General features: G+C 36.3%; 1 protein-coding gene across 1 annotated transcript in view; it reads left to right on the plus strand.

The window, feature by feature from the left end:
• Positions 1-4,071: 4,071 nt before the first annotated feature.
• The window catches only part of CNGB3 (cyclic nucleotide gated channel subunit beta 3), a 34,297-nt gene continuing 15,935 nt past the window's right edge, over positions 4,072-22,433 (plus strand). Inside the window, exons 1-7 of the mRNA XM_034061032.1 lie at positions 4,072-4,195; positions 5,599-5,775; positions 6,358-6,566; positions 8,323-8,373; positions 10,489-10,575; positions 11,840-11,904; positions 15,960-16,082. Coding sequence (XP_033916923.1) covers positions 4,072-4,195; positions 5,599-5,775; positions 6,358-6,566; positions 8,323-8,373; positions 10,489-10,575; positions 11,840-11,904; positions 15,960-16,082 — 836 coding nt within the window. The remainder of the gene's footprint in view (positions 4,196-5,598; positions 5,776-6,357; positions 6,567-8,322; positions 8,374-10,488; positions 10,576-11,839; positions 11,905-15,959; positions 16,083-22,433) is intronic.

The following is a 22,433-nucleotide window of genomic DNA, read 5'->3' on the forward strand; positions in this document are numbered from 1 at the left end:
TGTTGACTAAAACACTTGGATATTTAGCCTTTTGTCATCTGCAATTGACAATTCCACCCATTTACCCATTTAAAAAAGAAATACTTTCAGTTTATTTCTAAATGCACATCTGATACATAATTTTAGCGCCAGATTTGTTATCATCTTTATTAATCAATATAAATAATTCAGTTTTTCCTGTATAGGAATCAGTCCTACGTTTTAATCTTCCGAATCCAATGTCTTATCAAACATCATTAGCACACTACTATATTTTGTAGCAATGTCATGAAAGAAAATATTAATGCTCACTCCTAAAACTCTATCGGCTTTCTGTGCAGATAAAGGAGAATGACAGGTTTCTTTCACAGGCAATTCAGAGCAAGAACCTACCTTAGTCATTCTGAACATCTCCTCAGAGAAGATGCCTTCTATTGACTATCAAGGGAGCATAATAAGAATAACTAAAGTTAGCTTTTGGAATATCCTTATTCCTGTACTAAGCAGATGACTAACATCTCTTTTTCTGTTACAGAGAAACATTAAGTTTCCTAGTTATTTAGGATGTGTCAACTCAGACTTGTAACTGGGGACAAAGAGTTTTCTGATTTCTATAACATTACCCACACTGAGATTGTCAGCACAAACTGAAGATATGTTTTTGAATCAATACTTTTCATGATGCCTAGAATTACATTTTACTATCTCACTGAAACCTTTCTCAGCTATACCTTCACATTTTGTGTACATTTGTATAGCAATGCATTGTACATATGTATAAGCGTGTATTGTCATATTGTTCTGAAAATTATTTTAATCAGAGATTCTCTATAATTTATTCAAGACAGTAAATTGTTTTTTTCATGACACGGTTGTAAATACAATCATAAATCATAATGACAGTGCTCAACAAAAGAATTAGAAGTTCTATTGCAAGATCAAGAATTTTATTCCCAGATAGATACAGAAAGTTTCTGAAGTGCTGTGAAAAGAAGGGTTATAACTGAAATCAGCAAAAAGTGGTATGGATTTTTTTCTCAGGCAGCAGTATACTTTTATGAAATACATTTTCTCAGGGGTCACCTCGTAGATAAAAGATGGAACTGCACTCAAGTATTTGGTGCTCATGGCCGAAAAGCAAGAATTCAACTTTAGATTGCAACGTACAAAATGGTAAACTTGATTTATTCTGAAATAACCAATTGAATTTCCTGATCCCTGTTTTGCTTGAACTCCTAACACAGAAAACTTTCAAGCCATAGTAATTTGACGGTGTTACATATATTAGCATGCTCAGGATAGTATTTCCATGGCCTGTCCTTTCAAGGCTATTTTCTTCCACTATGCTACATCTAAAATTTAGGTGTCTAACTCTTTTTTCTTGGCATGGGGAGAATTAAGCCTCCGTAATTCTATTCACTAGACAAACAAGTTTAAGCCTACAAGTTAGAAAAACAAAACCTACAGAAGCAAAACATAAGGAAACTACACTGTTATTATATTTCTATTGTTACATATGTTATTGCTAAACAAAACATGTTTAAAGTAGTAACAAAACTGTGTGCACAGTACATGAGCTGTGGTCCTGACTTTTTAGGCCACGTGAAATAGAAACTTCAGCAGGGAATAAACAATTCCGCTCTGTAAAGTAGTATATGATGTAGTAAGTAATACAGACCTAGGCCTATTGTAACTTATTACACAAAAGTCAGAGATAAATTTGACTAAAGAATAGCATGCCTGCTTAGAGACAAATCCTAGCACCACCTAATGTGAGAGATGGAGCCCAGTTTATTAAAACTGATTTAGTCAATTCTGAATGGGCTTCTCTAGCCAAAACAATTTTAAGTGCACCTCCACGTGTGCACATGTACAATACACATCTACACATCTTCAAATCAGCAGTGTTCAACATGCATCCTCTAAAGCAAATTTAAAGTAAGCATTTTGATACTACAAAATAATAGAGGAGGAGATAATGCAAACCAAATGAGAAGTAGGGCAAGGAAAATCAATTTCTCATCAACTGTGGGGCATATAACTTTAAACAAATTTGCAGTTTCTAATCAGTGCCAAATAATATCATGATTCCTTTGGGCTACATTGCAATGATAATTGCAAATTCATGATGGAGTAGACTAACTTTTATTGGAAAGGCTGTGAAATAACAAGAAAATCATGTGCAACTTATAGGTTATCCCTAGAAAGCAGATAGAAAGGGCCTTTGGCATAACAACTGTGGTAAGTGTATTTTACTAAAAGCCAATGCTGTGAGCAAATATAGCAACAGAAAAGAGTAAGAATGATTTTAAATTCCATGTATAGAACCTGAAAAACTAATTGCGACATGTTAGCTCAAAAAAAAAAAAAAGGATTTCATTACACTGTAGATGGCCTGAGAAAAGGGAAAATGTGACTAAAAAGAACCATGATGAAATTACAGTGTATCAGAATTGTTTGATTAATCTCCTGTCTGGGGAGTTTTAAGAAATAGATACTACAGAAGACTTAAATTAGAAGAATGATAAGCACATACTTCTAGGCTTCTGCTACTTCTGCTTTTAACAGTTTATCTCCGTTTTATCCAATAGTTTTACTGCTGAAGAATTTTCACATCCTTAAATTATACTTCGTTGGGCACTGTGATGTGTGTTGTGTCTCTGGAAAGCTGTACTTCTCAAAAGCTAGACACATTCCCCTCTAACACTCTCTTATTTGAGTTACAGCTCCTTCTGTTAGGAGCTTCAAAATAGATTTAGGTCTTGAAGAGACATGGTGTTTATTCAAAGGTCACTTTGTGGTGCTTTTTATTTTTTCCCTAAACAATACCACTACCCAACCCACCTACCCTTCCATGTTATACCCCTTTCTCTCTAACTCACTTTTGGGAAGATAGTCTTAAGAATCTGGAAATTTCAGACATGTTTCACTGTTGGTCAGGCTCTTCTCATGCTGTGACATCCACAGCCGATGGTTTTGAGAGAGCATGAAAAAATGTTGAGAAAGAAAATTTCTCTGATGTGGTTCTAGTACTGGGCATAGTCGACAGGGTTTCAGTACAGGGGTGGCAGTCACAGCCACTTACAACCAGCTCTGACATGAGTGTGTAACATCAGCTGAAAACTGTTGTGTCTACAATACAGAAGAAATCCCATATCCTGGTCTCCACATACAGGAAGACCAAATGTGTGGCCCAGCTGCCAGCTGGGTGGCACTGCAAAATAGCTCCAGTTTGCATAATCAGACAGTAGCAAGTAACTGAGGATGAAATTTCAAGTATGAATAAGGCCAAAAGAGTTGATAAAAAATGACTTTCACTTAGATTTTCTAATTGCCTGTGCAGTGTGCATAGATCTTCTTAAAAGCATTAGTTTCACTGCAGAATGTGAGTTTGCAAGTGTTTGAAAATCAGTGGTCCTCAGATTTGAAGAAATGCTGTGAGTGTTAGAATAACAGCTCAGTGTTACTATGACCCTGAGTAAACTCTCGGTGGAAACTTCAGCAAGAACACCAGTGGTTTGTTTTCACTTAGAAAAACAGATCACTTTTACCTTGTGTCAGCTAATACCTGCAACAAAACCTAGATGAAATCAATTTTCCCAGTATTAGAAAGCATAAAGTACATACAGTCTTTCATCCCACCTGCACATTAGTCTTTAACTCGGTTATGTCCCGTCATCATTATGAGATTACTATCAAGCACATTTTCATTAACAGATGATAAGAGTAATCCATGTGTCTTAGCAAATACATAGGATAAGCTACAGTAGAACTTTGTGAAAAACAGCTGTGGGAAGTCATTATTGCGGTGGGCAATACAAAGCACAGGGTACCATGGCCTCCTCTGCTTGAAATATCATGTAGACTGCTACTGGCATAAGCAAGGAAGCAAAAGTAGTTAAATTAGGTGCCCACTTACTGTGAACTAAGTGATGTGAATCAGCTCTGTGACCAATAATGTTCCAATCTTAATGTCTGACTTCTACCCAGAAGTAGAATTGGCACTGTTTCCTTGCATTGCTTTCCAGAACATTAAGCTTTTTTCCTTTTCTTTTAATCAGCACACAGAACCCAACACCTTCAGCTTTCAAAATGAATGATTATGCTGATGCCCAACTTCAAGAGCTTGTCCGAAAAATGCGGGAAAGGGCAACAGTCTATAAGGAAAAGCTGAAAGACCCGGTGCTGTCCTCTCCTGAAGGCAGTCCTACAGCCTGTAAGTCACTCTAGAAATAGCTGTGTGCTTGCTGAGTTTAAAGATGAAAATTATTTTGTGGGAACAAAAAATCCTGTGGTAAAATTTTCAGATAAGTACAGTGTGTTTATCCACAGGGATGGATCCATTTGTGCCTGTTGTCTGAAGCAGATTTATCCATATCAGTCAACAGTAGGCCAGGTCCTTAGGTATGAGCTCTATTTGAGCCGTATCACTGAGGAAATCAGCGGAAAAAGCCTTGAGCAATATGTAGAATCACCCTTGTCAAGAAGTTTTCTGTGTTTTAAAATGCTGCCAGATATGTTTATTCATGGAGATAAATCTGAAACATATGAAGACATATACATATAGGAGTAGCTATTCATCACTCTTAAGGTCAGATCAGCTGTGTAAAAGTAAATAAAATTTTAGGCATGGCAGCAGTCTTTCAGACACACTGGACTCTATGTACACGATTCAAATTGAGCAAAGTCATTTAAATTTATTAATCATTAACTTTTGACAAAAAGGAAACACAAAGCAAACACAGTGTGTTTCCTCTTCAGAGGAAAGCTTGATTTCTTTTTTTTTTTTATTTTAAAAATAATTAAGTGTGGGTTTGTATTCTGACATCTTAGAAGCTTACCTTTATTTAATAAGCTGTAAAAAATAGTGTCTGAAGTATTATAAACTACAGCAGCTGATAAAGGAATGGCTTTTTTCTTTAATTATTTTTTGCTCATTTACCTCTTTTGTTCTCTTTGTAGAACTTAAAATCCTTTATTTCCTAAATCATTAAACATCCAGTTTGCCAGTTTACTGCTAAGACTGTGTATATTGTTCAGAGGTGAAGCCGTGAGAATTAATAGGACAAATGTGTGAACAAAATTATCCAGCCCAAGATGGAAGAACTAGGCTCAAAGGAGTGCCACAAGATTTTTGTAAACCTAGAAACACACAAAACCATTGGTTTCCCACTTGTTTCAGGTGCTGCATCTTGTGTATCAGATCTCAGGAGATGGGAGACATGAGCCCATGGCACAAATGTCTTTTCTTATCTCTTCCTAACTGCATGCATTATTTGCACCAGTCATGTAAAAAGAAATGCCAAGTTGCATTAATGAATGCTGAATTATGAATTAGCTTTTTTCTTGTGAGTCTTTTATGGCATTAGCTGTGGGCACTGTCCAAAGAGATATAGCAATATTGCACTCTTACATAAAGTGTCCTGTTCTTGGTAGCAGATTTTATTCTCCAATCAGTCATGATTTTATTCTTCAATCTATTTTCTAAGGCATTCAGTATTACAATGAATTGTAGCTTTAGTCACTGCCAAGTGTTTTAAGAAGAGATTTTATCTATACCCTGTTCAAACGGAGTGTAGTAACTAAAATGGCACCCTTTGTGGCATTCTATGTGGCTAGCACCAAAGAAGCCTCCACCCCCACCAAAAGAAGAGAAAAAAGAAGAAAAGAAAGATGCAGAAGCAAAACCAGAAGAGGATCACTACTGCGATATGCTATGCTGTAAATTCAAAAAACCTCCACTGAAAAAATACTTAGAGTATCTGCAGCTACCAGACAGCATAGACTCATACACAGGTAAATTAAAAGCTATGCAATAGAATGGGGTAAAGGTATATTGAAGTGACCTAGTGTTACATAGTACCTGAGAGCCACCATCAGATCGTCATTCAGTTTGCAACTTTGAGGGCCGCATACATCCTGCCCTAAAGAACATTTATGTCAAACAGAGAGAAGATATGAAAAGTGACATTTGTAAAGAAGGTATGCACAAAGCTGGTATGTGAACCAACCACAATTAAATCCCAAGTCTTCTGATTCTTGATCTGATTCTTGTCCCATTCATCAAGGCCAAATAACTGTTTTATCACTTATAACATACACCAATAACGTGTAAAATGTATTGAGTTTTTTTCAGATGCATTAAGTTCTATGTTCTCATAAACTCACCCTTTTTCCCTTTTGCAAATTCTTTGTGTGACTCTTAGCTCCAGCCTATGTCACTTTTGCAGCCTGTGTTGTTGAAAAAACGGGAATGGTAGGTTGCCCTAGGCAGAAGCATTCCTGAGGCTGCAGTAGAATAAATGTATCTAAAAGACCGAAAAAAGATTCTAACTTCATGCCTGTAAATTCAGTGTGGTTGCTTTTTTTTTCTTTCAGATCATCGTTACGTAGCATGGCTTATGCTTGTGACAGTTGCGTATAATTGGAATTGCTGGTTTATTCCCCTTCGCTTTGTGTTCCCATATCAAACCCCAAATAATACAATATATTGGTTTACCATGGACGTCCTTTGTGATATCTGCTACCTGTGTGACTTACTGATTTTCCAGCCCCGAGTGCAATTTATAAGAGGAGGAGATATAGTAGTAAGTATTGGAAGTGGGATTTCCATGGGTACTAGTTTTGCATCAGAAAATAATGTATATAGTAATTTCCTCTAATCTGACACATTTTTTCTTGCTATGTCAAATCTACACAACTTTTCCATACCTATATTGTTCTTCACTGACCTTCCATAACCCTATTTTGGAAAGACGAGAAATATTAATTGTCTACATTCTTAAGAAGTTAAAAACAGATTTGAAAGTAACAGATCAGAGCAGTTGGAACAGGCTTAAAGCTGTTCTCACCAGAAGTAAACTGGTGCAGCTTCACTGGAATCAGTGCAGAAATCATAGTTGAAGATGGTACATATTCTGCTAGGGCTGGACAGGATATATGTGTTTTGTTACAGATTGTGAGACTGGGGTCGGGGAGGGATGACAAAATCAGAGGAAATCCCTATAATCTCAGGATGCTTAGAAAATTATTTGTATGAAATATTCTATTTTGGGTAAATATGTACATTCAATTTTGCTTTTTGCTACTATTTTTGTGCTTTTTTATTGAAAAATGCAAAATAAAACTCTAAATAAGTATCTGAAGAAAGGTAAAAAGCGTTAACATATCAAAATTGCATCTGGAACTTTTTGTCTACTTTTGATTTTTTAACTTATAGAAGAAAACCTAATGTGGAAAAAAAATGAGTTTTGATAACTTCAGTGTGACACTACTGTGCTCAATAGATAGAAAATTCAAAATTATATATACTAAAATATCATTTGGAGCTAGCTTTAGTTCAGTGCTTTTACATGAAATTTTACACATTGTGCATACAAGATATTAGTGATATCTTTACAGAGGATTTCAGATAAAACTGTGCAAATATAGTTTGGGTATATATTAAATGCTATGCAGTGTAAAATATTTTTCCATACCAAGACATTCAGTAACTGGCAATCTTTCCTAAATCCTACAAAACTCAGGTTTTATGAACAAGGTTAAAACTCTAATGTAAGAAGCTTACCTTGTATTTCCCTTGCAGTTGTTTGAACAATTGATAGATTTTAGTGCGTGAAGAGATCATCTACTGCCTGATCTCCTGCATTTACTTTAATACTTAAACTGAAAATAGTGAAAATTGGCTTGGCAATGTCCTTAAGATCTTAAAGCCATTTTAAAGTGTCCCTAGTATAAATGGAAAGCATAATAGATATATTTCTGTGGATGCTTGTGATTACCCTTTCTTATTAAGGTATAAGAATCAGTTCCCATGGAGAGCAATTTAAATATAAATATCTAATCATTACTAATGAATGCAGTGTTGATTATTATAATGCTAATAATGTTAGCATGTTAATGTAATCTTTCAAAAAGCTACTTCTGTACAGCACCATCAGAAAAATTCTTTGCATTTTTCTTGGAAGAACTGGAGTTAAACGGAGGTTTTGGCCCTGGAATTGAAAGGATTTGCCTCAAGCCACAACTGGTACAGATGTCATGAAAGGGTTGTTTTATGGGAAAAATGTAACATACTTTTCCAGACCAACAGCCAAGCTTGGCTAAAATCAAACAAGCCCTAAACCTGATTTTTTTCAAGTAGGTCTAATAAAATCTAGTGTAATTAAAACTACTACTTCTTCCTACAGATAGTTCTTCATTCATACTTTTAGGGAATCAATAATGCAGCTGTCATCATCTCTACTGTCAGAAGGGAATTATTTTTACTGTCAGGTACCAGAGGCTTATTCTTGACATTCTGTTCTTGACTGTGCTTTTTTTGTCTTTTCATTATCATTGTAGTCAGACAAAGTGGAAATGAAGAAATTCTACCACAGCTCTATTAAATTCCGGGTAAGTAGACCCTGTGTTATTGATGTAAGTATGTAAGTTCTGGCTGAGGATTTCACAGGATTTTTTTTTGTTCACTGAAAATCACCATTGGTTTAAGAACATCACCAGAAAGCATTGGCTTGATGACATGCCAGTGTTCAACAGCTCTATTGCTACCTTCACAAAGGGTGGCAAAGCACTGGAACAGGCTGCCAAGGGAGGTTGCGGAGTCTCTCACTCTAGAGATATGCAAAATCTGCCTGGACGTGTTTCTATATAACCTGTTTTAGCTGGGCCTGCCTTGGCAGGGGGGTTGGACTGATGATCTCCAAAGGTCCCTTCCAACTCTAATGATTCTGTGATTCTTTCATTAAGTGTTTAATTGTAAACCAGACTAATTATAAATTCAATTATAAATATTAATTCTGATTAATAATAAATCAATGAGGTACAATTAATAAAATTCTCTGTTTGGATGACTTTTTGCAAGGTAGTCCCCTTACACACTGAAAGACAATTGCACAGTATGCCAGAGAGTCATTAAACAAAATAAAAAGTCTTGAAGTTAGATGATAACTCTATTTGGTGAATTTTCATGAAGTACGTCATGGTACTGAATAGAATATTACTCACACAAGTAAACAAAAAAAGAAACTAAAAGTTTGGATGCTTATTGTACTTTGTAAAAACAAAGATTAATTTGATTTAAGAAAATTGATAACTTTTTCCTAAATACTTTTTTTTTGCCAACAAAGGATAAGTAGTCCATTGTACACATACTGCTCTGTGATTCTGAGCCCACATCTCTGAAATCTCAATTATGGCCCCTTCCTCTTCTGTAAATACTTTTGTATCTGCCTTATTCTTGTCTCAGTGACTGTGGTGTCATTACTTTTGTACTTGAGGTTCAGCTGTTCAGAAGTGCAGGATATATATATACAGGTAAGTGAATAGTACAGAGTCAAACTTACAGCAAGAGAACTAAATGGATATATATGGGTTTATTTTAAGTTCAGACTTGCAGTGTGTCTAGTGCTCTTGATTTATGCAGAAACTAATGAGGGTTAAGTGTTCTCACCACATGCAAGATAGATACAATCTGGGAATTTGTCATATGATTAAGTACTAATTAACAGTTACTGATCTTGAAACACTTCTGACTAAATTCTGCCTCCTCTTAGTCATGTGTCTGAAAGAGGGACAGAGGCCATAAAAGGCTGTTTGTCCTCATTCAATATTTTGGTTTGGTTGGCTTTTATTCAGAGTTCAGGTATTAACTTCATAATAATTGGAATAAAAGTTCAGTGCTGCAGGCTAATTGCTATCAACATGGGTGGCATCACTCAGAGCAAAAGCACATCTGATTACAGTGAGATGAAGCCTACCCTTCCACATCCTTCTTTTGTTCCCAAACAATATCAGCAACAGAGCAAGGTATCACAGGATCTTTAGAAAGGCAAAGCCAAGTCTGCCAAAGCTTTTCTTCTCTCCATAGAACTCCTGGAAAGAATAAAGTAGGCAGGTTAAGAAGAGTAATCACAGTGTTGATGGATTGCAGGGAGATATTGAAAATCTCAGTGATATGGGAAGAAACATCCAAATACAACAAAAGACAATATAAAAAAAAAAAAAGGAACAAGCAAATTTACCATCCTATGATAAATCTGCTTTTTGGAACACATGGCTTCTTCAGGTTGCAAACAAGAAGTTCAGTTCGTCTAGTTCCCCTGCATTGCTTTAGGCAACCTGGTTTTGAAATATGTAGAACTTCTAAGAAGAGCTTGTGAAGTGTGCTCCCCACCTTCACTCACCAGCCACATGGCTGCCATTTTAGTCTGGTGAGGACTATAACTGAAATAACATAATGTATTAGTAATCGAATATCAGAGATACTGTTAACAGTCCCCATGAAACAGATTAAAATGTCAGGCGTGGGGGACTTAAAAGCAGGGCAGAGCAAATTTGGTGGCACCCTCCAAGAGATAATCTTGCTTGCCAGTACTTGGGAAGTTATTGGCTTAGCATGCTGACTGTTCAATTATACTCAATCATGATTCAATCTAGTAGGTTTTTGACAGCACGTAAATGTGTTATAATTTTTGTGAAGTTTAAATGGACCTCTCTGCTCTTCAACAGCTTGATGTGATATCAGTATTGCCATTTGAAGTTTTATACTTCTTCTTTGGATTTAACCCAGCCTTTAGAGCAAATAGGATGCTTAAGGTAAGATCTGCGATCTGTGTTCATGATTGATGGCTAATCACACATAAATATTTTAAAACCCAATAGAAATTTGTTTATAATGTTTAGAAATATGAAATTCAGAAATTGGAGAATATCTTCAGGGTAAGCTATAACATCAGTAGACAAGCCAACAAAAAATACAAGATATAGTCTAGCTGATAAAGACCTTATTCTCTTATTTTTCTTCTGACTTTATTATTTCCTACTTTCAGATTTTTTTTCTGATTAAAGCTGGTTTATTTCCATCGTTTTACTTAGATTAATCTTAAATTACCTGCTTAGTTTCCAAAGATAAAAAAAAAATATTTAAGATCATTGATTGATACCAATGTACTTCCACCCTCTGTTGTTAATGTCAGGCATTTAAAAGCAAAGAGAATTTTAAGGACAATGTAAACTATACACAGCATATTTAACAAGCATAAACCCACTTTTGCTTTTGGACTTTGAGTTCAAAGACATCTGGAGTTGTTGAATTAAGGGAGTGAGAAGGGATTAGACAACAGACCTCTACCTGCATTTCACAGTACCTAGCAGGCAGCTCTGCTACTAAATACAGCCCCCTCATGCAATCAATATGTTGACAAAGAACTGGCTTTTAAATAAAGTTGGAGGGTAACACAAGAAATCTGAGAATAAAATGAGGGTGCTCTTCACCTCAGTTTTCAATAAAACTTAAAAATTACATAATCATAATTACATAAATCAGAATGAACAAAATATGAAAGAATTAAAAGTTAAATAGTATCTCAAGCAGATAGTCATGTACTGAAGAAAAACAAAGAAAAAAGTTACATGCAAATATTAATAGCAAATAATTAACAGCAAATAATTAACAGGAAGAATTCAGTACAGGAGCAACTGATTTTACATACCATCAAGTATGCAGTTCTTACATAAGATCACCTGCTAAAGAATTACTGGAATTTCAGAAAGAGAAAAAAGGGGTTCTTGTGAGTGCAATTCTCTCAGATAAAGTTGCCCAAGCAGTTTTGTATGTTTGAGGAAGAAGTCATTCATCTTCAGCAATCTGACCTATACAGCAGATTATTTCTCTCAACACCCATAACAAAGTTTAGCTCAATTTTTATCTTTGTTTTGCAGTTAACCTTTTATTTAAATGTTTAAGCCCAGCTACTGAAAAATCCATTATTTTCAAAATGTGCATGTGAACTAATATCAGTACTATTATAAAAACGTGTAGTGAAGAATAGTGATTGGATTATTTTCATTTTCCATTCAGCATAACACGTTCTTTGAGTTTAATGATCGTTTGGAAGCTGTTCTGGACAAAGCATACATCTACAGGTATGTGCTTATTAAACTTTTTTAGCATGCAAAGCTTGGCACAGAATATATCTCATTTGACTTCACAAGTTGTCAGTGAAGCCTTTAACAGTTCAAGTTAAAATTTTTAAAAACATCAGTCTTTGTTGTAATCATTAAAATAATAAATGAGAACTTCACTCATGTGAAAACTAGCTTGGTTCAGCTGGCCTCGTTCAGACAAAATGTTCAGCAGCATCAGGATCCTGCTAAAATTTAACTGATCAGAAGCAGCAGAAAAACGTTTCTTTAGTGAAAGAGCTGAAGAGCAGTTTCTTTAGGTTGCTAATGGCAGTTCCAAATCCTCAGTAGCTGTTTATTTGTATTCAATAGGAGTTATGAGCTTGAGCCTGTGTCAATATTTTTCTTCAAATATGCTCTCACCATGAACCTGGCATATACAGAAACTTGATCCTCCACTGCTTTTTCTAAACTTGGAATGAGAATCAACTCAGCACAGATCTCAAATAGTGATTATAACTTTTGTCCACAGCACTATGTTCTCACCTTCTGCATTGGCAGGAAGAGTTTTGTATTCGATTCAAGCAGTTTGTGGTCATGGTTATGGCAAGTTTCATAGGCCCCTTAACTATCAATGATGCTGCTATATCCCAGTGAACTAATCTACTGTGTTACCATTATTGTCATTGACTGTAAACATCATCAGTCCTAGTTTATCTTGTGCAATTCCCAAACTGACAGATTTTTTTTCCCTGGACTTTTTTTGGGGTATATATTACTCTTGTGTGCTGCTGCAGAAATAAAGATCTGTTGTTTACCACCTTATTCTATTTCTGAGATTGCACATAAATTGTAAACTTGGCATTTATACATTATAAATGAGATATTTTATGATATTTAGAAGCCAGTTAAACTTGAAAAGAGCACTGAAACATCATCGTCACATCTTCATATATTTGCAAAAGAAATCAAAGCTCAGAAGTTTGAAAGTTCTGCTAAAGTATTTGTGAGATGCTGACCTCCACAAAGCTTATTCTTCTGTTGCTCTCTCACTTACTGAAGAGCCTTTTGACTCTTTGAGAGTTGTTTGGGTTTGGTTTTATTTCTTTTTTTTTTTTTTAATTTTTGCTGGTACAAGAGAAAGCTTTTCTGAATTCCCACAGGATGAAGAAGTCCCTTGCCAGTTTCTGTACTGCTGCCTCCCTCTGTTCCCCAATTTTTATTTCATGAAAAAGAATGGGTTTTTATCTGTCTTGTGTATATTTTTTATCTTTTTTCTAATGTTGAGAGCTTTTAAGATTAATCAAGTATTTTCAATATTTCATCCTTTACTTTGGACTCATAATTCAATGACTTTCCTATATCTCCTAAAATATTTGCAGTGAATACTGGAATATATAGATTTTTAATATAAATAGTTATGAATTGTATTTAACAATAATGTTTTGTGTATATTGATTTCAAAGAAATAGGAACAAATTAGCAAACACAATTTCACCTGAACAAGCACTTTTGCAGCAACAGAGTTTCACATTATATAAAAGTATGTTTTGGGAAATGCTTGTTTAAAAGGCAAGTAAGAATGGGATGTGTATATCTTCAAACTAGCCTAAATTTGAAAGGTATAACATTGATTTGCGTGTCAAAAAACAGGGAATTTTCACATTTAGAAAGGCTAAGAGACACAGAGAAAGATATCACTAGTCCTCTAAAATGTCTAAAGTAGCTGGAAAGACAGAACCAGCTACTCTGCAAAGCTGTTCTGCCTTGTTAAGCGGTTTTGTAACATGATATTAGATGAGTACCACAACTGTGCACTGCTTCTTGTGTCTTCACTTTCTGGTCATAGGCCTACTGTCATGGTTTAAGCCCAGCTGGTAACTCAGAACCATGGAGCTGTTCGCTCACTCCCCACTTTTCTCCCCCACCCCCACTCCCAGAGGGATGGGGAGGAGAATTGAAAAAATGTAACTCCCACTGGTTAAGATAAGAACAGTCCACTAACTAAGGTATAAACCACTATTGCTGCCACCAATAATAATAATGATAGGGAAATAACAAGGGAAGAGAATACAACCGCTCACCACCAGCCGACCAATACCCAGCCTAACCCAACAGTGATCTGGGCCTTCCAGCTAACTCTCCCCCGTTTATATACTGGGCATGATGTGTTGTGGTATGTAATACTTCTCGGCTAGTTTGGGTCAGGTGTCCTGTCTCTGCTTCCTCCTGGTTTCTTGTGCCCCTCCTCCCTGGCAGAGCATGAGACTGAAAAGTCCTTGATCAGAGTAATCATTACTTAGCAAAGACTAAAAACATCGGTGTTATCAGCGTTGTTCCCAGGCTGAAAGTCCAAAACACAGCACTGAACCAGCTACTGAGAAGGAGAAAAATGACTGCTGCTGCTGAACCCAGGACACCCGCTTACATTTTTCCAATATTAAATCCTTTGCAGAATGTAAGTTGCAGAATGTAAATACTACAAAGTGAATCCGTTTTTTACCTCATAGCCTTAACAGGCCAGAAAACCTGAAATGTGCGAAGTAGAGCACTCTTCATAACTAAATAAAATGCAATTCTAAATCACACTGAAGATGTTCAGAAAAACAATGGTAGAGCACATGGACTTCAACATGGCACAGTTTACACGGGGTTAACAGTATTAATGCTTTATTATCTACAGGCTTTCCCACCAGTGCATTGATAAGATATGTGGTAGGAAGAAAAAAAATAAAAGCCTGCATACTGAGCTACCAAAGTGTTACAATTTGTATTTGCAAAATCACCTATTAAGTATGTCATGCTGTGCCCTCATTCAGTGCTTTAAAACATACTTCAGAAAACACCGAGTCCCTGTTTTTGAGGTGGTCATTGGTAAAAACATAAGGCAAAGATCTTTTAATTGGCTTTCTAGAAGCCATTAGGGCAAGGAAAGAAAAAGGACAAATGGAGAAAAGAGGCAGTTATACAGAAGAAGAGGATAAATAGGATATAGACATGTTTTTAAAAAAAATGACAGGCTGTGCAAAGTACAACATTTCATTTGAATGCAGCAACACTGTTTTGATCTGAGATCATGGTGTGGTCACCATTTGAGTAATAAGGCACCAATTAATTGGACAATGTCAAACCAAACTCGTCAACATTGTAAAGAAGAAGAGTACACGTACATGGATTGTTCAATGTCATTGAGAAGAAAAGGAGGGCATGGAAAGACACCTGAAGAACCATCAAAGAAGTGCATAATACAGAAGCAGCCACAGACATATAATCTCTCATTAATTTAGTTTATAGACCTAACTTAGATCTTATTATTAAATTTTCATAAAATCATAGCAGATAAACTCACTATATACTGGCTTCCCCATGTTTAGCAAGTCCTGTACTTTTCCTGCTTATTTATCCATTGTCTGTATGAACATTAAAATAGAGACCTAAAGCCAGGAAATCTTTCTTTTGACACACATGCACTGATCAGAGGATATACAATGAGATCATTATTGTATTAAACAGGAAGCTGATTGGTGCTTAAGTAGCTCATCATTGATGTTCTTCAAAGATCTTGCCATAAGCATAAGAACTTGGATTAGGAATGATAAAACTCCTGACTCCTGCTGTAGCTACTAGATCGTACTATTTAGTGTATCTACTGCAGGCTTCCTAGCACAGCCCTTATAAAGCAGTTAATTTCTGACCTCAGACATTTCTTGGCTTTGGTTCACAAGTTTAGAGCCTATCTTGAATAGAATTTGGCAAATAAATTAATTTGTACCCTCTAGCCTCATTAATATAGCTTCAGATTTCTGTAAATATTCCTAGCCAGTTGAAGAAGTGGATTATAAAGCCCTCAGGTAACCATAATTTAAAAATTACCTGTCAAATACTTTAGGAAGGATATTTATTTGACCTTGGACAAACATGAGAGACATAACTGCCAGCTATTTTTTTTCAAAGAGTCAATACAGGTGGAGAACTACTTAGTGGATGCTTAACATAAACACTGTTGATCCAAAAATGCCATATTAAAAGGAAGGAAAATTGTAAGCTGCTTTAAAGGAATCTGTTGACTTTTACAGGGTCATTCGAACAACAGGATACTTGCTGTTTATCTTGCACATTAACGCATGCCTGTATTATTGGGCTTCAGACTATGAAGGACTTGGCAGCACTAGATGGGTGTACGATGGCCAAGGAAACATGTAAGTGTTTTTCGCTTGCAAGAGAGTTTTGTTGGTTTCACTTCTTCCTGCATTCCCTTCAGTTTCCCTTGCCTTTGCTTGCAGGGTATGCCCTTACCTTACGAGTACTTGAATAGCAAGCTTCTAGCACCATGACTGCTGATTAGCAGCTTTCATTACTAAAACATATTTGGAGGGCAGGTGCAGTGAATAATCAGTTTACCACTTTCAGCTTTTATAGGTTTATGAGTCACTGCTAAGCTCTAACTTAATTAAACATTTAGAAAGGTCATAAATTAAACTTACTGATTGCATATGCACATGGGAACTGTTAGAAGGATTGTAGAACAATCCCTCAAAGGAATCAGAGACATAGATATTTTTTTCTGCCAGCATTGTGTCATTAAAATGCAACATTTTAGTCCCTCTGGATACCATGGTGATTGGTCTGAAAAAACTCCACTTGCTTTCTCTGATCTTTTGAGGAGGTCATGTTTAAACATGTGGCAGAGTGTCTCCAGTGGGAAGGAATGGATATTGGCACACTTTTTCACAAACTTCTTGTGACAGCACTAAACTGGATGCCAAGTAAGGGACATTCATTAAGATGATTGAGAGGAAGCAAGACAAAATAGAGAAGTCATAATGTTTGTAGTTACATAAACACATACCTAGTCAGTTCAGATATATGTGTTTATTTCTCTCAAAGGCCGTAATACAGTTAAAGCTATAGAAGCTCAATTTGTTCATTAATTACACTCTTTAGAAAAGTGTGTATAATACACTACTGCTGTCATAAATCATCTTTTAAACAACTTTTCACATTTCTCTTAAAGACATGCTGCTCTTGCTTGCAATTTTGTCAGACTTCACAAGTTTGGTGTGAAGTCACTATCTTGAAGGGTAGGAAACAGCCTTTGAGAGTAACACGCACTTTGTGTAAAGCAGCATTGATTTTTTTTTTAATAGGGTTCTCTCTCACAAAAATGACATGGCTGAAATTTCCACACACGACTAAATACACAGGTTGAGTACTTCAGTCAGACATGTGCAAGCAGGGTAATGGAGCTCAGTGGGACCACTTATGTAACTGAAGCTAATACACAGGCATTTATTTGTAGGATCAAGGCTTCCAGAACTCTGACAAGAAAAATGTAGAATGAATTTCCGTTACAGCTATTTTTTTAAATGTAATTATTGGGAATACTTGCTTCATAATTAAGAAATAAGGTAACTTAACGCTGAGCAACCTCAAAACTCAGAGAGTGCTTACTCAGTCTTCAGGTTTTTAATGCTTCTTTAGAACAGCCTGGAGAAGAGGCAAGAAAATCTTGCTTTTCACAGGAAAGAAATTTTTGCATTTCACTCAGGGACACAACTAGTAGAATTTACTTGCTAGCTTGATAATACAGTTGTGCCCAGAGGGAATGGTCAGGGGTTTTAGTATTTTATAGTCCCTTTTCTGTGGGGAGGCAAAACCACAAAACACTTGCCAAATGTCACACTGAAATCACATGGGATTTAGAGTAGAAATTTTTATAAACAATAATAATTAGCTTCTTAGCTAATTAAAAATATTACAGCAAGCAGTTTGATAAATAAATCAAAATTCTAGTGGTCTCAGATTACACTCACCCAAAGCAAATGATCTGGCACTGATTTTGTAGCATGAATGTTTTATGTAGAATTCCTGCTGTGTCCATAAAATGCTGCTAGTTATGGCCAAAACCAGTTCTTAAAACCAACAACACTTCTGGGTTGTTCTGTGTTTTATTTTGTTTTTTTCCCTTCTATTCTAAAAAGAATACACAGACAACAGTTTCCCTTATCAGTTTGATTATATGCTCCTGAGCAGGCATACTGATGGGTGAACCTCAGTTTACAACTAACCGTTGTACACAGCACTCAAACCACAAGCAAAACTATTATAAAGTAGCTTCTTTTTGCAAGTTTGTGCTAGCTGTATTCTTTTCCAGCTTGTTTCCAGACTCTAAAGTGTTAGTGCCAGTTCAAGAATATATGAGGTCTTTTGCATGGCAGCCTTCAATCAAAGCCTTTGGCTGAAGTGTAAAAGGCAGTAAGTTTGCCTCCCTGCAACTTATCCAAATTAGCAGCACAATATGTTCCCAGCATTAAAACTGCATACATGAGCTTGGTATAACTAGGCAGACAGACCTCAGTCTCTCCTAATGCAGGACAGCATCCCTGATGCAACACTATAGTGGAAAGCCTATGTAAGCAGGATATTAGAATTAATTACAGCTCAGTGACCATTTTGAACTATATGTGTTTCTTTACAATCTAATTTAACTACCTAAGTAAGAGATTGATCTCCCCAGTTACTGAAGAAAATGAGAAAATCCTTTAGAAAGGGTTCAAGGCAGGCACATGTCATTGTTCTGAATTGTGTTTCATCACTGGATGTAAGGGAAACCAAAGCTAAAGGAGCTGAAATTCTCATGCAAACCACCCAGGTCAGCATTAAATTAGGCAAAGCAAATCACTCAATTGTGATCATGTTATAGTTCTTCTGCTGTTTGCAAGGCATCCACATATTTATCAATCAAGACATTGATTATATTTCTCTGTAGCTCATTCCCTTCCTGCTTGGGCTACAGACTTCCCAGATACCTGGAAGCCGCAGAAACTGGTCACTATACGTGTCTAGAACAACTCTACTTTTTTTGTATGCCTTGTCCAATGCACAGTAATGCTGACATATCCTAGAAGGTGGCCCATGGGTATCAGCTATACATTGCACTTGCTGGTCTGATGTGTCCCACTTGTCTTGCTATACAAAGGCAGTTTTTTGCCTCCAGAAAATCTGTGAAAGCACAGCCCAACTCATGCCAAGTGCAAGGTCCTACACCTGGGTCAGAGCAATCCCAGGCACAGCTACAGGTTGGGCAAAAAGGAAAGTCATGGTAGTCCTGCGGAGAAGGACTTGGGGATGTTGTTCGATGAGAAACTGAACATGAGCCAGCAGTGTGCACTCACAGCCCAGAAAGCCAACCGTATCCTGGGCTGCATCAAGAGGAGCGTGACCAGCAGGTCAAAGGAAGTGATCCTGCCCCTCTACTCTGCTCTCATGAGACTTGGAGTATTGTGTGCAGTTCTGGTGTCCTCAACATAAAAAGGACATGGAACTGTTAGAACAAGTCCAGAGGAGGGCCATGAGGATGATCAGGGGACTGGAGCACCTCCCATATGAAGACAGGCTGAGAAAGTTGGGGCCTTTCAGCCTGGAGAAGAGAAGGCTGCATGGAGACGTCATAGCAGCCTTCCAGTATCTGAAGGGGGCCTACAGGGATGCTGGGGAGGGACTATTCATTAGGGACTGTAGTGACAGGACAAGGGTTAATGGGTTGAAACTTAAACAGTAGAGGTTTAGACTGGATCTAAGGAAGAAATTCTTTACTGTAAGGGGGGTGAGGTACTGGAATGGGTTGCCCAGGGAGGTAGTGAATGCTCCATCCCTGGCAGTGTTCAAGACCAGGTTGGATGAAGCCTTGGGTGATATGGTTTAGTGTGAGGTGTCCCTGCCCATGGCAGGGGGTTGGAACTAGATGATCTTGAGGTCCTTTCCAATCCTAACTATTCTATGATTCTATGATTCTATGTCAGACCTAATGTTTTTGGAGCTGATACTTGTAGGATACTTTTTAGATAAAAGCTTTGTAGTTGACATCATCAAATCTGAGATCATCACATTCTCACAGCCATCTGGTGAATAAGTCATTCAAGAAAAAGAGGTACCAAGAAGGAAGACATTTAGAGTACCAGTTTATAAAGGCTGCTTCTTTACCCTGCTTAAACCTGTCCTGGTAGTAATCTGAGGGAAGTTAAACATGATAGCACTGAAATAATGTTTCTCTGGGCTGAAATGAATGTGTTAATACCACCTTAAAATCTGATAGCCATGTTCACAAAGATTTGATTTGCTCTATTAACTGAAACCTTGTTAGAAGCTTAGTGTATTCTGAAATTGACTTTTATGAGAGAGATATTTCTACTGGCATAATATTACAAGGTATATTACTTGCACTGGGTTTCTTTGACTGTTTTCATACCTAGGCTTTATTTTAGGGAAAATTCTAGTAGTTTGATTGCCTGAAAGATAAACATACTTGCTATGTTGTGCAGAGGGAAAATCCCTTTCTTGTTTCATGTTGTTTGCTTCAACAGTAATTTTATAGCAGGCCAGTAAGCCATATGGTGAGCAATGATGGTTTCCAGACACCAGCTAGTAGGAAGGAGAGCTGCTAATACTGTTGAAATAGGAGCCTGTTATTTCTGACTTTCCTTAAACAAAATTTACAGTTTCATTTATCCCCTTCTTAGGAAAAAAAAATACAAAAATCTGTTTTATATTTCAACTGTGGAAATTTCAGATTTTAATAAAAATAATAAGATGCATAAATGGAGAAAATATAAAACCTGGGCCTAAGAGGTAGTGAATATCATGTGACTTTGACAGTCAAAAGTGTCTTTTGAACTAAAAAAAGAATATGCTACATTATGTACATCTTCAAAGAGGGCAGATTTGAAAAAAAAATACCTCTCTCACATCTTGGATATACAGCACTGCAAACAAGAATGTGACCCCTAAATTCCTTTGAGAAGTTGCTTTCATTCTTTGCAGACATTCCCAAAACTAAGATTAGATTGACTATCATGGTGGATTTAGCAAGATTGTCATCCAAGGCCATTGGGGGTGAGGGAAATGGTTAATTACTTTTATTTCCTACAGTAACTAGCACAGCAGTAATGTTAATTTCTTTACTTTTATAGTAAATTATACATGTGTCAAGCACTATAGCATTCTCAGTTATGGGAAATTAATATGGGAAATGAATATGATATAAATATGCTTTATAAGATAATTCAGACAAGCTAGAGAAATCGTTTTATGCTTAAATCTGCAACTCTTCCAGAACAGATCTGAGGGTTTTTCTTACTATTTATTTCTGCTACAGAAGTCTAAGAGAAAGCTGCTGCTTATCCATACTTGGCTGGAAGCATGCATAGGTGATGACTTTTTTTTTAACCCAAGTGAAAATATTATAATGGTGTAATCTAGTTACTCTTTTTGCACCCCTAACAAGGAAAAATTATATTATAGCAAACAGAATGAGATTTTTCACTTAAGGACTCTGAATGAAAGCAGACAGTTCTGGCTGTTAAAATCTCAAACTAGAAAATTATTGTAAAAGTGATTATTGTTACTTCATTTCATTAATTTGCAACCAAGAAAAAAGGGGTTTGGCAATGAAAAGCAAAAATGTATTGCTTGGTAAAGCCTGACATTTTAGATTAAAGATTTGAGAATGCTTCTGAGTGATTTCAATAAAAACCCTTATTGAAATTGGTTAGGTTTGTGATGGTTTTTTTTCCTGTTTGCACAAAAGTAACCCTCCAATTACATTGTTACATAGACCACTTGTTAGTAGGAGTGGAGTGTGTATCTTAATAGCAGCAGAGTTTAAAACTGGAGACAACCTAGTCAAAATGTACACCTGAAGCAAGCAGATCGGGTGGCCTCAGATTCAAGGTAGGCATGCAAAGATGCATGTAAGACTGTCTATTTAAAAGCAAACATCTCCAAAAAATTTTTCTTCTGTGATTTTGTTTTGGGGTGGGTTTTTTTATTTATTTCAAACTCAACAAAATTCAACAAATAAAAGGAATCGTCATTGCTTCAAAAGCAATAGTCATAGATGAAATAATAGAAAATCTCATTGCACAGTTAAAGAAAATGAACTCCCACACCTAATCATTAGTGAAGCTGAAGTCTGATTGTACAGAGACTTAGGAAGCCAAATTCTAATTAATAGGAGGCTTTTAAAAGTATTCCTAAACCAATTACTTTTTAGCACAGAAAAAAAGAAAATGATAGCACATTCACAACAATGATTTGAACTAATTAATCCCCAGTGCACAGTATGGGGGATGCTGCATTACTACCAGTGCCATGTTCTAGAAATAAATTTCAAACAGAATTTTAGAGATGACAAGGCACTTACATATATATTTTTTTAAGAGAATTAGTATGACTATCCTGGCAAAATAAAAAAAAAAAAAACAACAGTTTGTTGTTTTCATAAACTTGTCTTATCATATGAATAGAAAAGCACCACTTGAATGCAACAAGCTCTGTCATGCACAAGGCACAATGTACAAAGAGGCTTGTACAAACAGAACAAAAAATCTTTGTCCAGAGAGCTCACATTTCTGGTATGGGAAGTGATAGACAGCACACCAATGTGAAGAAATCAATATAAGCCACATATTGAAGCAGAATCTTAGTGACTGACCATTGCTCCCTGCTATGAAAGTGAAGAAAGCAAGAAATGTTTGTTAAGGCTGACAGTA

The sequence above is a fragment of the Melopsittacus undulatus genome, chromosome 1 (genome assembly GCF_012275295.1).
Source record: "Melopsittacus undulatus isolate bMelUnd1 chromosome 1, bMelUnd1.mat.Z, whole genome shotgun sequence".
Taxonomy (NCBI): Eukaryota; Metazoa; Chordata; class Aves; order Psittaciformes; family Psittaculidae; genus Melopsittacus; species Melopsittacus undulatus.